The following is a 14,508-nucleotide window of genomic DNA, read 5'->3' as shown; positions in this document are numbered from 1 at the left end:
AAAAGAGATGAAGTTAACTTATAGGGTCAAGCAGTCTTAAATTCGCAGATTGTATTCTTTGACTTGAGAGACTCCTCCGGACACATCATTCAGCTCTCAAATTAGCCCAATATACATTTCTAAAGTAGAGAACCCCTATCTCAGACAGCTCTCTAGTTATGAGCCGCTCGGCCCGACCCATAACAAGTCTTTTCCTATGCAGCAAAGCTTAGTACGGCACTTGGGGTGTCTAAAAGACGCGTCATATTGATAAGCTTGATCTCGGATTTGGAAAGCTTCGGCGGCTCTGCATTATCAAAATGCTCAGCCGCAGACCTCGGGCATTTCTTTCCCACAACCCGTCTCCCACGATCCGTCAATCATAATTCCGATAACCCTGTTGTGGTCTTGAAGCAAGTCAGTCGTAATCCTGTCGTAAGCTGAATTCTGGTATACTGGCTCTGAACAAGTTCTCAGCCGCGTGCGCAGGTCCTGTGCTGTCTGTGGTATCACAAAGTCGCAATCCGGTATGCAGCTCGCCCGGACGTGCAGTGTCGAGAGGCACGGATATCACAACCCACTATGGTAGGTCTACTGTGTATCGTACTCTTTTCTTTTTGAGATCCCAGTCGAGAATTTATGGGTCCTGACTTGGCCCGTGCCATTTGTATTCTTTTGCCCTTCATCTGGATGCCGAAGTACTCTTGTGCCATGGTGGATCTGACCCACTTACACGGAACTGAGGCGCTGCATGTCACCACACTATCATACATAATATCACACGCATAAGTATGCGTACACCAACACGTGTAAGAGACCTGCCAAATGTGTGTGAGTTCGCATACAACTTTACCTGAGTCACGGGGCGCCTGCTGAGTAAGAGGATACCGCACGGGGTTGTCTGAATTACGTGTCAATGGGTATCAGATGTGGATACCAGGCACAAGCAGGCCAAGATAGAGTATTTCTGTCGCACAGACCAAGTCCCGGGTTGCTCTTAGAATAAATCCCGTTATCAATGTACGAGAACTGCATATGCAGATACTAGGATACTTATTACGTGTCGACAACTTGGATGGTTACTTTGAGGTATTATACTCGGTCGGAAATAAGTGGAAAAGAACAGTCCGACTATAGCCAGAAGACGCGTCATGAAGTCTCGCTATGGTGTTCTCGGTCAAGATCCTCGAAGCGGAGTTGACGTGCGATTGGAGTGTCCCAGCCGTCCTAGCGTACATTTAGGCAACTGATTCGCCAATGCGCAGTCCCTTCTAGCGCCTATACTTCCCGTCCTCTGCAGCATCATCAGGACCCAATCGTTTCGTTACGGAGACGTCTAAAGAACCTTTTGATTCCGTTTGGGCCCCTACTTTCACTCTCGCGTTTCCGAGTCGGTGTTTCGTGACGACAACCTACCCTCTGCTCACGCCATCTAAGTACGCCTCAAACATTTTCGTGAAAATGGCCCAACACGAAAGTAACGGGGTCACCGCCAAGCAGTATCAAATGGATGAGACGCAGGCTGGAGAACTGAGGCAGCTTGCTGTCGATGTCTCCAACGCCGTCGAGGCTCGCATTATGGGAGAAGTTGGCGCAGGAGAGCGGATCAGAAGATCGACGCAGAACGTGCAGATAGCTGGAATGGGTCCAGCCGAGTACTGGGGCACGCAGCTATGGCAAGTAAGTAAATTATTCCTTCTGTCCTGACGGCCCTGGAGTCTCTCCGTAAATCATAGGTGGCTTTCAATCAATCAAGTGATCATTCGTTTGAATGTTCGTTATTTCATGTGTGTACGAGGCGAGAAAAGACAAATTGACGAGATGAGCCGATGTAGCCACTGAAAAGCGTGTGCTTGGTCATGGCTCAAGAGTTGGGATTGCTGCCCGGTATCAATGAACAAAGTGGTCCAATCACTGCTGCAGAGGTGGCCAGAAAAGTCGGGACTGACGAGCTACTCATCAGTAAGTCGCCTGCAATGCCTCGAAAGCCACGATACTTTCCTGACTCCATTCGCAGTTCGCATCATGCGTGTCTTGACCGGAGCAGGCATCTGCGATGAGACCGGTCGGAACACGTACAGGGCAAACGAGCTCAGCAAGATTGCAGCGAGCTTGCATGGCCAGGCCGGCGTCAAGATCGAAAACGAGCTACTCTTCCCGATAGCGGCTAAGATTGTGCCATATATGCGGGAACATGGGTTCAAGCAATTCCCACGCAGACCAAAGGAAATGGATCCAACGCAGTACGCATTTGGCGGGAAGATGATGTGGGAGCATTTCAGGGACAGCCCCGAGCACAAGCAGTGGTTTGACACGTACGTTATGCTTTGTGATTGTTGTAAAACTTGTACTAAATTACCACAGGCTGATGGTCGAGAACCGTGCCGTCAATATTCCGTGGTTTCATATCTACCCCTTCGCGAACGAACTCGGACAGGCATTCAGGAATGACTCCGAAGATGTTTTGTTGGTAGATGTAGGAGGCAATCGTGGTGCAGACATTCTTGAGTTGCGTCAGACTTATCCCAATTTGCCTGGGCGTCTCATCTTGCAGGAACTGCCAGAAACGATTGCGGCTGTGGACAAGTCGTCCATGGCAGACATTGAATTACAGGCATACGACTTCTTCACACCTCAACCGGTCAAAGGAGCCAAGGCATACTTCTGGCGATGGATACTGCACAATTGGGACGACGACAGCATCCGCGTCTTCCTGTCTAAAACTGTGCAGGTCATGAACACAGACAGTAAGATCCTGATTGAGGAATATGTCTTGCCAGATATCGGTGTCGATATCAAGTGCAGTTCTCATGATATCCTGATGATGCTCTATCATTCAGGAATGGAGAGGTCGCTCAGTCAGTGGAGAGCTTTGTTAGACAGCTGTGGACTGGAAATTGTCAAAGTCTGGACCCGGCCAGATACAGACCCTTCGATATTGGAGTGCTGCATCAAGCAGGAGTGATGCAACGCGTTTTTTCTTTAGTGTGCCGTCCAACATCTATTGAATTGAATCCAAATGTCCGAAAATATTGCTACTTGCATGCTCTGTATCTGCTGTTGAGGGTTCTCTGCGTGATCTCGAGAAAATCTTTACCTTGACCTTTTCGACATCCAACATCATCGATACCTTGGAAACCGCTAGCCAAGTGCCCACACGAAACTTGTAGCTTCTTGGACTATGGTGGGCTTGATACTCAGTCAGACGCCGCGAATACTAGCAATGTGGGTCGGTAGTTCATTGGACCTTTCCAGTTCCGTAAGCTTCTAATACATGGGTGCTGCTCTGCCATTTCGTAAGATCCTTCAACTTTCAATGTCAGCTTAAGAGATTTGAAAATTGAGTACGCAGACCAGCGCCGTAAGACTTTTGCAGTTATTGTCCATTAATAGCCATTATATACCATTACATCAAGAAGCTACATGTTATTTGACCGAAAGTGGGAGCCACCACAGCATCCTCGTAAGACAAGCCAATTACTTCTCTGCGCGAAATTGCATACCACCTGACACTCAGTCCCCCAGAACAAGGGTCAAATTCTTGCCATCTTCGCCAAAAATACGTAACCAAGGTTTTGATGGGGGAATGCATCAGACGTAGACGTAACAGAATGGGCCGCCAGTCATGCCAACACTGGACATGGCCAAAGCAATCTCCATTATGTCTCCATTCACGCCAACGTCAATTGTATCATTGAGAGTCCCGTTACGGCTTGGGGGCTCATTCTTGGAGGTAATGGTGCCGCCGAAAGCACTTGTTCTGCTCTCTGGGTCTTGGTTCTGCCAGATCCACCACACGCGGTCAATTTGCCCGTGGTGCAGCCAGAAAGCTGGATCACCGGGAGCACTGTAGATATCCTATTGCCATGTTAGTGATGTACTTGCCATGCCAGACCTGGAAGCATCTTGGGGTACCTACACCAGCCGGATCGCCCTGAAATGTGAAGTGGCCGCCACCATGGACGCCAAAATTGCCAGTCATATTGGTGGCCTGCATGTTGTCCTGGAAGTCGATGATGTTGTCCCATTGTGTGAGCAGGTCGGTGACGTTCTGCTCCGTCGTCCAGCGCGACGACACCCACGAGCTGATATCCCGCTTCATGCAACGCGGGTTGTAGTCATACGTGGAGTTCACAGCAACAACCTCAGGCTCCTCCAAGGTGGGCGATATAGGGCCCAGGTTGACTGTGTAATTGGCGAAGGGCCCAGTCGTAACGCAGCCACCACCACTTCCGGGTGGGATATAATCCGCGACGTCCCCGTCCTTGAGTCCGTTGGTGAAGTTGTGTGGCTCGAACTCGCCGTTGCCGCTGAGGCTACCAACGCCGCCGTCAAAGAGCGGCGAGTTGATAGGGTCGTATGCCCACTTGCCCCAGTTCCAGTAGGGCTGGTAACCCGTGTAGCCACACTCGTCACGCAACGCCCGCTCGAAAGTCCAGACAAAGTACCTATGGAAAGACAAGAAGTTGGCTGTGAAGTGAACCGTGAGCGTCTGCGCTATATGGGGTACATTAAAGTCGTCGAAACGGCTCTTGGCACCCGGGTACTCAGTGTTGTTGTATCGCGAGGGCAAGGACATCAGGCAGTTTACTGCACTGGTGTAGTTAACGCGCTCGCTTACGGACAGGTCGCCCCTGTACAGACGTCACGTTTCAGTAATCATTGAACTTAAGACTTGAAGGCAATAGACTTACCACTCTCTTCGCTTGGCCGCATTTTCAACAGTGCAAGTCTGATTGGAGGAAGAGGCCACATATGCCTTCAAGTTAGCGAGAGCTGTCGCGGCGAGCCCATCTGACTGATTCGTTGGTGCAGGATTGTACCCTTCTGCCAAAGAAACAGTAGCAAAGATTCCGAGCAACAGACTAGTAAGGTAACGAGCAGACATGATGGCATGGATTAGGCTACCTTCACCGGGCTGTCTGGGCAGTATCTAGCTTACTCTATCTCATTGCAGTGATCTGCGCTCAAACAATGTTAAATACTCCTTCTGGACGATCAACGAAGCTCTTGGCGGCCGTTGATCAACAGGGCCAGCCAGAGATCACCAGGCACAGCCATTTCGTCGTGAGAATACACAATCCTGGTCATCTGCAAGCGCACGGCGAGTCGTCGTAATCATCCACACACGACTGTACTCGTTCATCGAACACGAAGCGGCATCTGAGATATGCGTTCCTATTCTAAGTGGACAGGACGTTGCCAGACCTGCAAGCCGCGGGCACAGGAAGCATCGGAATCGCAGCACGGGAATAGAATTTCTAGAGTTTGCGATCGACGATTGGTCTCCGCTTGGTGTGTCATGCTGTTCTTTCTCCGGACGAACCTGCATGTTATCACCGGCATGCCCTTGTCGACAACACATTCGAGTAATTATAAGTGACTCTCTTCCCACTCACCGCGTAAGCGTTTAGATATAGCATAGCCCCAGTTACACAGCATGTACACCGCGTTCGGTGGGGCTGGGCCGCCCACTTACCGTGCCGTTGGATCTGTGCTCCGCAGAATACTGCAACGCACAATGCATGTGCATGACCATTTGGATGGCCATACCGCACAGGCGGTAACCGTAAGTCTGGTCACAAGGATAGCTGCACTTGAACACGAACCGTGCCCATACTGAGGACTCGTGTGTTCTTTGGTCCGTGCAAAGCCTACTCTTTTTCGGCATCCGCCACCCGCCGCATGCTCTGGCCGACGCCTCGGGATCCTTCCTCAAGCAACTCATTCACCGTCAGCACTATCTAGTGTTTTTGATCATCCGCAATTGGGCACGGAAACCGATCAAGTGACGACGCTGTACCTTCCCTGTTCATATCCACAAAATGAATATCTTCTGCCTTCAGTCTATTGGTCATTGTTTTCATGCTGCCACTGGTCTTACTGCACTAGCCTTTCCCATCGCTTTATCTTGCATAGATCAGTAGATAGTATTAAATCGAATTGAATAGAATAAGAAAGAGTAAAGCAAAGGGGTAAACACGGACATTGCAGCCATGGTTGAGGCTTTTCCTACATCGAAATATGGCCAGGCAGCTCATTACCCTGTTTCAAATACTGCAGTCTCCTCCATTGAGATAATAGTAAACACTCTAATGCTAAATTTAGCTTTGATAATAAGATTCTTCTTGCTCCCTGCTCCCACAGCCTAAGTAACCAAAAGGCGGTGGCCAGCCGATCCACGACTTTGAGATGGGCTCACATGGGCCAAACATGATGAGGGCGCCCAGAATATAGTAGATACGGGAGGGACAGAATGCTCTCAACTAGCATAATTGTGGGGTTCCAAGCTCTAGCAGACCTAGAGCAGTAATTTTCACCGGTTCTCTGAAAGAGATGGTGGCTTTCGGCGACGTGGACTTGGGTGACGCATGTGGGGCAGAGGATCTACAATGTCGACCGGTGACTACGGTCTCGAGCTTCGTCGTTCTGGTACGAGTACGGCCAGAAAGTGTTGAGGGAATTCCGTCAGACTAGCTGCGCCTTGCGTTTCTCGTGAGTAGGATTCATGATAGCAGCACGAGCAAATTGTGCAGTCCTGGAAGGGTTCGTCAGAGTATACTAGCAAACGCGGCTATCATTGTCCTCCCCGTTGTTGTACAGAGAAGTGGGTGGTGTGGGCCTCTGCGATCTACTACAGGTAACCTACTCAATTTAGTATAATCCTACTGTAGATCACCATCATGGATTAGTAGGTAATCCCGTCCCATAATTGCAAGGGACCATTTCAAGCACTACGCCAAGCACGGGGACTTTTGGAAATAACAAGGCGCAGGCAGATAAGAAAAATTTCCGCTGCACGCAACGTCATGTTTGCAGATGCAGTGCCGCGTGTCCGATATGCGTGCGAATGGCAGGGTCAGTTGTAATGGAGACCTGCAGAACTGCAGCAGCCGCACATATTTTCGTCTAATTGGAAATACCAGGATTGCTCATCAAGCAGCAGATCGGTAAACGGCAGGCAAGAGACAGCCTGTTCCCAGAGGAGGGCAGCAGGTGCTGGTCGCAGGGTTAGAAATGGGCATTATTTGAGAGGCTCGTCGGGAACAACGAGCGCCTGGTTCTGCCTGCCCAAGAAACGGCACCACTTTACCTACACAGTTTGGAGCTACCTTTCTGGAACATTGCTTCATGATGCTACTATATGGAACAAAAAACTGTTGCCAATTTGTACATTAATATTTGCCTACATGTATCTAGATCCTCGCCTTTGCTCTCCCGTATTCAAAAATTAGCCGACTCAGGAGTCCGCAATCACCTCTACTACCACATCGTAGCTACCATCTTGGGCGTCCCCGCCCGAGTTCCATACTAGTGCATAGATCCCATCAGTATCCGTCGGCTCAGCCCAGAACTTTGACTCTAGCAAAGTGTTGTTATTGTACACTAGCTGCCAAGCGAACCGAGCGAAGCCAGTGACGGTGCCATTGACATCGGAGGCTCGGGTCATTGGTAAAACGCCAACGGCATTGTCCTGGTCAGGTCTGATATATAGAGAGCCCAGTGCCGTGCCGTTGGGGAATGTGGCGTTGACGACCCAATTTTCGTCGCTGACGAACGGCACATCCCAGGTCACTGACGTGAGGTTGGCGGAACTGTCGTCAGGACTTTCGGTTATGTAGAGGAGGCCTGACAGTTTGGGGGAAAGTATTAGAACAAGCAAATAACCTCAACCGGCCAGTCCATGGCTAATACGAACCGTCACTGAGGCTATATGCGATTGGAATTGCCGTCGAGTCGGCCCCGTACGCATAGAGGGTGGTATTGTACTCAATATCACGCTTTCCCAGCTTGCCAGCTGGAGTAATAAGGGCCGATTCCGCAGCAGCTCCAAGCAACAGAAGATGAAAAAGGCCCCGTAACTGCATTTTGAGTGTCTGGCACGTAATTCTGAAAACAAGTGGGGCCAGCAGTTGGAGTAACAACTAGGTTTCTTTGGACGTAAGAGCCGTATGAGAAACGAAAGTCGAAGTGAGAGTGCTGAACCAGAGAGCGAATGTTGAAAATGAGAAATAAGGAACAAAATAATAGATCAACATGGAAATTTCAAGACTGTCGGGTGAACCCGATGGATGTATGGGATTCTTTTCTGCATTGGCATCGAGTTGCAGATTGCAGATTGTGGTACACGCGTTACGCATAAAATTGGATGAACGGCGCAGCTCCTGGACAATGTATCATTCGCTCAGGCCTTTCAGGATGCGTCACCTAACTCGTTGTCTCTTTGTCAGCAGTGTAACCTCATTGCAACCCTAATTAGAAGCCTCACTCGCACGTAGCGTGGCGCACACAGAACATTTCCTTCAGAAGTGCACGAACCGGTGACATATCGGGAATTTTATTCTTAGATAGGGGCGTGGGTCCAGGTTTGACGCATTGCGTGGATCGGCTTACCTGTGCAACAGGGAAGTGCTGGGGTACATCAACTCAGTGTCTGTATCGATGATAGATAAATGAGAAACGGCAAAATGAGCCCCATATCCATTTCTAGGTGTGGGACGCTGATGCTTCAGTGAACAATCATTCTTGTCGTCGCTCATTTTTTTGGTCTGGGACTCAACCGTTTCAACCGAATTAAGCACTCCCTGACAGATGCCAACAAGAATCGGCATGTATTCAAACTCCCTTCTTTTATTGTTAGCTGGTGTATCAGGAGCATTCGGTGCCTCGTTGCAACCAAGAGCCACAGCATGCGTGAACAGCGCTTCTGATAGATCGTGCTGGAGCGATGGTTATGACCTCTCTACCAACTACTACGACGATGCGCCCGATACCGGCGTCATTAGGGAGTACTGGTTTAATATCGAAAACACCACGGTCGCTCCAGATGGAGTTGAAATACCAGCCCAACTCGTAAATGGGTCTTATCCAGGTCCCACAATCATAGCTGATTGGGGTGACACCATTGGTGAGTTGACCACAAGCATTGACATCGCATCGTGCATTCTGGGCTAATCTGAAGGATAATAGTTGTTCATGTGTCCAACTCATTGCAAAACAACGGTACCGGCATTCACTTCCACGGAATTCGCCAAAACGGCACAAACCAAATGGACGGAACGTCCGGTATTACTCAGTGCCCTATTGCCCCCGGTGATTCTTTGACCTACACGTGGCGTGCGGTCCAGTATGGCACCAGCTGGTACCACTCTCACTTTTACGTGCAAACTTGGGACGGACTCTTTGGTGGAATACTGATCAATGGTCCGGCAAGTGCCGATTATGATGTTGACCTTGGACATATCTTTCTAAATGACTGGTACCATGTAAGTACAAATCTCGCCTCCTCGCTTTCTCTATACTAAAGATCTACCAGGAAACCGCCGACTCGATACTCTACCAGGCCGCCACAACAGGGCCTGCAACTCCTCAAAATGGCCTTATCAATGGTACCAATACATACAACGACACCTCAGGGTCCAGATTCGAGACCACTTTTGAGGCTGGGACTCGATACCGTATCCGCTTGGTGAATGCTGCCGCAGATAATCATTTCCGTTTCATGATCGATAACCACACACTGGAAGTCATCGCGAACGATTTGGTCCCCATTGTCCCTTATAATACCACCGATTTAAGTATCGGCATGGGCGAGCGGTATGATATTATTGTCACAGCGAAGGACCTGACTAGTGGTGACTTCTGGCTGCGGTCCATCACGCAAACCTCCTGCTCCAGCAATGATGCCGCCGACAATATCAAGGGTATCATCCGGTACGACAACTCGTCTACCGCCGACCCTACGACATCTGCTTATTCCTATACTGATTCATGTCTCGATGAGGATGCTTCAAACCTCGTCCCATACCTGGCGATAGACGCATCCGCTAGTGACGAGATCAGTACAAATGCCCTCGGCATGCAAACAATCGACGACACCACCCTATGGGCTTTCAACTCGACGGTCTTCCGAACCAAGTGGGAGAATCCGACACTGCTACAGGTGGCCGACGGCAATGATACGTGGACCAGGGCGCAAGAGGTTATCCGGCTTCCAGATGCAGATAAGTGGGTGTATCTGGTCGTGAATTCTCCCTTTGTCACAGACCACCCGATGCACTTACACGGCCATGACTTCTGGGTGCTTGGAACTGGGTTTGGCGAGTTCGATGAGACTCAGACTGGGAGCTTGACTCTGGTGAATGCGCCCCGCAGAGACTCGGCCATGTTGCCATCGGCTGGCTACATGGTGATTGCCCTCAAGACAGATAACCCAGGTGTAAGCTCCACTCGCCCGCTCATGATTATTTGCTGGCCGTCACTAACTGCTTCGTTGTACAGGCTTGGCTTATGCACTGCCATATTGCCTGGCACTCCTCTGCGGGCTTCGATGTGCAGTTGCTTGAGCGTGAATCAGAAATCACCTACGATTACGATACACTCACCTCCACTTGTGCTAACTGGAACAGCTATGCCGCCAAGGATAATATTGTTCAGCCTGACATAGACTCTGGTGTATAGAGACTAGGCCGTCTCGAAGTCCTCGTCGACATTCAAGCCGTGGGTCGCGTGGTTAGGATACATCACATGATAGCGGATACAATCTCCCGCAGTCTACAAACAAAGACCACGTCTCATGGCCTGATCTATCGAGATCCGGCTGAAGCTTGACCTCAAGCTCCAGGCACCTCGGATGATCAGGCTCAACGAGCGTGAGAGGGTTGCATCTGCATGGATTGAGCCAAACCTTCGGCCACACGAGTAGAGTTATGGACTGATCACACTTCATGCAAAATAAGACTTCAGTCTCTTAGCATGCCACCTGATGATAAGCTTAATTTATTCTATTCTCCAATATGAGATTTGTAGAATATTTGTCTAGACAGTGTAGAAGGTTTCGTGACGCAGATGCTCAAGGTCGCCGCACATGTGTGAACCTTGACTCTGATTCTATTGTCTCGTCTCCTTCCGTCAGAACTACGCAAGCTGAGGTCAAATCGCAGGCTCGAGAGTCTTAAGACTACTCAACTACATTCAGCATGACTCACGAACCCATTCTTGATATGCCAGACCTTAGTTGAAACGCGGTCAGATACTCACATAATCGGCCCGCAGACTGGCTGCAACGCACCATCTAGCGGAATAGATTAATTCATATTCGAACATTCAGCACTGTGGTGGTGGTTCAAGAACCTACAACGCGGTCGATCGATCCTTAGCAGGGTCTTGTCCACGAAGGAATGCAGGGTGCAGTGTGCCGCGTAAGCTCACGAGCTTGACGCTGCAGCACGTCTACGCGTGAAAACACGCGTAACGTCGTACCAGCGATAGACATGATATTTTCTAGATTTGGTAAACATCTCCGTGTGATATTATTGTGCGCATCCATTTCAGTTCGTGTTTTGGTCTGCTGCAACTGCAATATCAGCCCTCGAGCCTCCCGGGCAGCTGCACGAGTATGCATGCGGTGCAGTCGGGCACGGCCCTGCTCCTTCGTGACTTCGCGCAGCAAGTGCGTAAGCCTCGTCGCCTCGACGGATCTGCTATCGGCTCTTAGCCCACTAGCCAAGTTACAGGTCAAATTATGGGGGAGATATGTCTTCGAGGGACTGCTTGAAGGATGGTTGATTCTTCGACCAGACTGAACTGTCGCAAGGCTTCGTCCAGCTTTGGTAAGGACTATGGCACACACTGTGACAGTGCAAGTGCTGAGAGCAAGCAAAGAGGATGAGAAGATCCCCCTTCCAGCCCAGCTTGGGCCCGCCACTTCGGCGTTGACTTTGAGTACGGATGAGGGTGCATCGGAGAGAGATAACGCGGCCAACGGGATTAACAATTACTTCGGCGACCGTCCAGACTGCTTCAAAAACACATTTCAGGAGGTATCGTTCGTCTTCCAAGCTACGATTGCCACGGCAACATCGTCATTTCTCACCGGGGTTTGCTTAATCGTCACGGCCAGTATCGGTCGCGATCTGGGCATGACGCAGGGGCAGATATCTTGGATCACAGCTTCAACCAGGTGCGCGTTCTGCCTTTGAATTGCCGTTGTTTACATTGCTCATGCCTTAAGCAGTCTTGTGGCAGGGGCTTTCCAACTGGCTCTGGGCCAGTTGGCAGACCTGGTTGGTCGAAAACTCATGTTCATAGTTGGAATGGGTTCATTCAGTGCTCTCGTTCTTCTGACGGGGTTCGCCCAGAACCCGTACTGGATGCTGATCATGTGCGGTGCACTCGGGATCCCTTCGGCCATGGTGGTGCCTCCCGCAATGGGCATCCTAGGAGCAGCATACAAAACTCCTTCAAGGAGGAAGACCTCGGCCTTTGCTGCTTTCAGCGCCGGCAATCCCCTAGGGTTCGTGTTCGGCAGTATTGTCTGCGGTGTAGCCACCTCAATATCCAGCTGGCGAGCAGCTGTAAGTACTTCAGAACCCGCTCAATCGAACACACATTTCTAACATTGTGCAGTACATCTTCGTGGCTGTTGTCTGGGCTGGCCTCGCTGTATTTGCGATCTGGGCGGTTCCCAACGTTGAAAGCTTCGCCGCTCGAAGTCCGTTAAGAGAACGGCTCAAAGCCGTGAAGAACTTCGATTACGTTGGCACAATCATGACAGTTTCAGGAACGGGTATGCTGACAGCAGCCTTAACGTATTTTGCTCCCTGGATCTGTGCCCGAAATTCGCAACACTAATATTAGATAGGTTAGGCCCCGGTGACGGCTGGAATCGGCCTCACATCATCGCCCTACTTGTCATAGGAGTATCTCTGCTTCTGCTTTTCTTCGTCTGGGAGAAATTCTTTCCTACGCCGTTGATGCCACCTCAAATATGGAAGGATCGGAATTTTACGCTCGTGAGTGCATGCCAGTCCTGGTCTCTATGAAACTTGTCAGCTCATTTGAACAGATTATCATCGTGTTACTTCTAGGCATGATAGGCTTCCAGGGTTCGACTTTCTGGCTCACCTGTGAGATTTCTCGATTTCTATTCCATCTTGCCTGGTCCATCGGAAGAAGAATGAACCCCGTACTTCTCTGATAAGCCCTTGCTTTCATTCTGGCTTCAAACTCACAAACAATAACCTGTAATATTGAAACTAGAACGCACTAACTCGGGCTGCTCTAGACTATATGCAGGATATTCAGCAATTATCTGCCCTGACAATAGTGGCTCATCTCGTTCCAATGATCCTAGGTGGAATCATGTGGAATATTTTGGCCGCAAAAAGTCTCCATCGCATCAACAATACCCTCATCATGGCATTCGGCTCCGTCGGATACATTTCTGCCGGCCTTCTTTTTGCTTTTATGAAACAAGACAGTCTCTACTGGGCCTTTATGTTTCCAGGGATGATTCTCACTGTTGCCGGGGGCGATCTCCAGAACAACGTCGCAAATGTAGGGCAGCCTCCCTCAACCCTCCTCTCTACTACGGTGGCACTCAATTGTGTTTTATGAGCACTCTGCTAACATTCATAGATATACGTCATGCAATCATTACCTCCTCACCAGCAATCACTAGCCGGGGGGATAGTCAATGTTGTAACCCGTCTTGGCTCGTCGGTAGCCATGGGAATTACGACAGCCGTGTATAGTTCGATACAGCTCTCCCCGGAAAACGCTGAGGATCCAATGCTCCGGTACAACAGAACCTTCCTCACGTGTGTAGCCTTCTGCGGGGCGGGTGCAATTTTTGTCCCGTTCATGAGACTCGGGACGCAGGGGAATTCCACAAAGCAGGAAGCAACAGGACACCCATGTTAGTACTATTTGACGCTCTGTCAGGTAACGATTGCCGCTAGCTGGGGCAGTCAAATTGGAGGTTATCAGATAGAACGATTTTCTACATTCTCTGTTTCGAACATTAGAGGTAGAGCGGAAGGAACCATGGTCTACAGCTATTATTGATATTTATCTCTGCTCGCCCACCAGCGACGCATTATAATTTAGAGACCAGACAAAAACATCATTCTTGTGACCGCTATCTTCCGAATTTTGTTAAGTATTCGTGTTTGTTGACAATTTACAACTTCCCGCATCCCGGCTCCTGATTTCCAAACCACTCTCACAACTCACCTCCACTTTTCAATTACTTTTTCCAAATTTTCATCTTTACACAAGTCAACCACCACGACCATACACATTTTAAGAGGAATTTTGGATTAATACTTTTCCGGGAACTCTTCGAGTCCTCCCGAGTACCAGTTAGTAGAGCATCAGCTCTATTGCGGCAACCGGGCCGTCACTGAAACACCACCATCAGAGCAAGACCTCTGTCGAAACGGTTAGACGCATTAACGAGCACATGCTCCTGAGCAACCCCGCAAACGCCTCCCTCTCAAGCTAGCTCAACGGTTGCCGTTTGTTGCGCAGCGAAGGACTCCCGGTCTGGTCGTCAAGCTCAACCACCGTGCACGGGTCTACGCCACCCTCAACGACCAAAGGCTGACACAGGGCGATATCCGGCTTGGCCGTCGCACGCCGTATGGCTTCACCACCTAGTAGGATCGAGCCGATTCGGCCTAGACGGAGATATGTCCTCAAGACTGTGTGGCGTGCCAGGCTGCCCGTTGTAGAAAAGAACATGAT

The 14,508-nt window shown here is 49.9% G+C and overlaps 5 protein-coding genes across 5 annotated transcripts; 3 read left to right on the top strand and 2 right to left on the bottom strand.

Annotated features, from left to right (window-relative positions):
• Positions 1-1,440: 1,440 nt before the first annotated feature.
• Positions 1,441-2,944, top strand: J7T55_015535 (uncharacterized protein; the record flags this gene model as incomplete). Its single annotated transcript, XM_053139778.1, has 4 exons — positions 1,441-1,659; positions 1,815-1,941; positions 1,997-2,294; positions 2,344-2,944. 4 exons carry the CDS (start codon positions 1,441-1,443, stop codon positions 2,942-2,944), a joined length of 1,245 nt encoding a protein of 414 aa, XP_052997257.1.
• A 626-nt stretch (positions 2,945-3,570) lies between these two features.
• Positions 3,571-5,837, bottom strand: J7T55_015534 (uncharacterized protein; the record flags this gene model as incomplete). The annotated part of the gene is made up of 7 exons (XM_053139777.1): positions 3,571-3,837; positions 3,899-4,613; positions 4,674-4,806; positions 5,188-5,305; positions 5,459-5,570; positions 5,638-5,719; positions 5,783-5,837. 7 exons carry the CDS (start codon positions 5,835-5,837, stop codon positions 3,571-3,573), a joined length of 1,482 nt encoding a protein of 493 aa, XP_052997256.1.
• A 1,382-nt stretch (positions 5,838-7,219) lies between these two features.
• On the bottom strand, positions 7,220-7,847 carry J7T55_015533 (uncharacterized protein; the record flags this gene model as incomplete). Its single annotated transcript, XM_053139776.1, has 2 exons — positions 7,220-7,608; positions 7,679-7,847. The coding sequence occupies 2 exons, from the start codon at positions 7,845-7,847 to the stop codon at positions 7,220-7,222; spliced, it is 558 nt and encodes a 185-aa protein (XP_052997255.1).
• Positions 7,848-8,589: 742 nt separating this feature from the next.
• On the top strand, positions 8,590-10,440 carry J7T55_015532 (uncharacterized protein; the record flags this gene model as incomplete). Its single annotated transcript, XM_053139775.1, has 4 exons — positions 8,590-8,887; positions 8,950-9,245; positions 9,323-10,198; positions 10,261-10,440. 4 exons carry the CDS (start codon positions 8,590-8,592, stop codon positions 10,438-10,440), a joined length of 1,650 nt encoding a protein of 549 aa, XP_052997254.1.
• A 1,099-nt stretch (positions 10,441-11,539) lies between these two features.
• On the top strand, positions 11,540-14,421 carry J7T55_015531 (uncharacterized protein; the record flags this gene model as incomplete). The annotated part of the gene is made up of 9 exons (XM_053139774.1): positions 11,540-11,591; positions 11,644-11,941; positions 11,996-12,335; positions 12,388-12,547; positions 12,628-12,773; positions 12,827-12,887; positions 13,046-13,317; positions 13,399-13,678; positions 14,267-14,421. 9 exons carry the CDS (start codon positions 11,540-11,542, stop codon positions 14,419-14,421), a joined length of 1,764 nt encoding a protein of 587 aa, XP_052997253.1.
• Between the last annotated feature and the right edge of the window lie 87 nt (positions 14,422-14,508).

The sequence above is a fragment of the Diaporthe amygdali genome (genome assembly GCF_026229845.1).
Source record: "Diaporthe amygdali strain CAA958 chromosome Unknown NODE_5_length_1802954_cov_64_987939, whole genome shotgun sequence".
Lineage (NCBI taxonomy): Eukaryota > Fungi > Ascomycota > Sordariomycetes > Diaporthales > Diaporthaceae > Diaporthe > Diaporthe amygdali.
The sequence above is the reverse complement of the archived record's forward strand: the minus strand, read 5'-3'. Positions and strand labels throughout refer to the sequence as shown.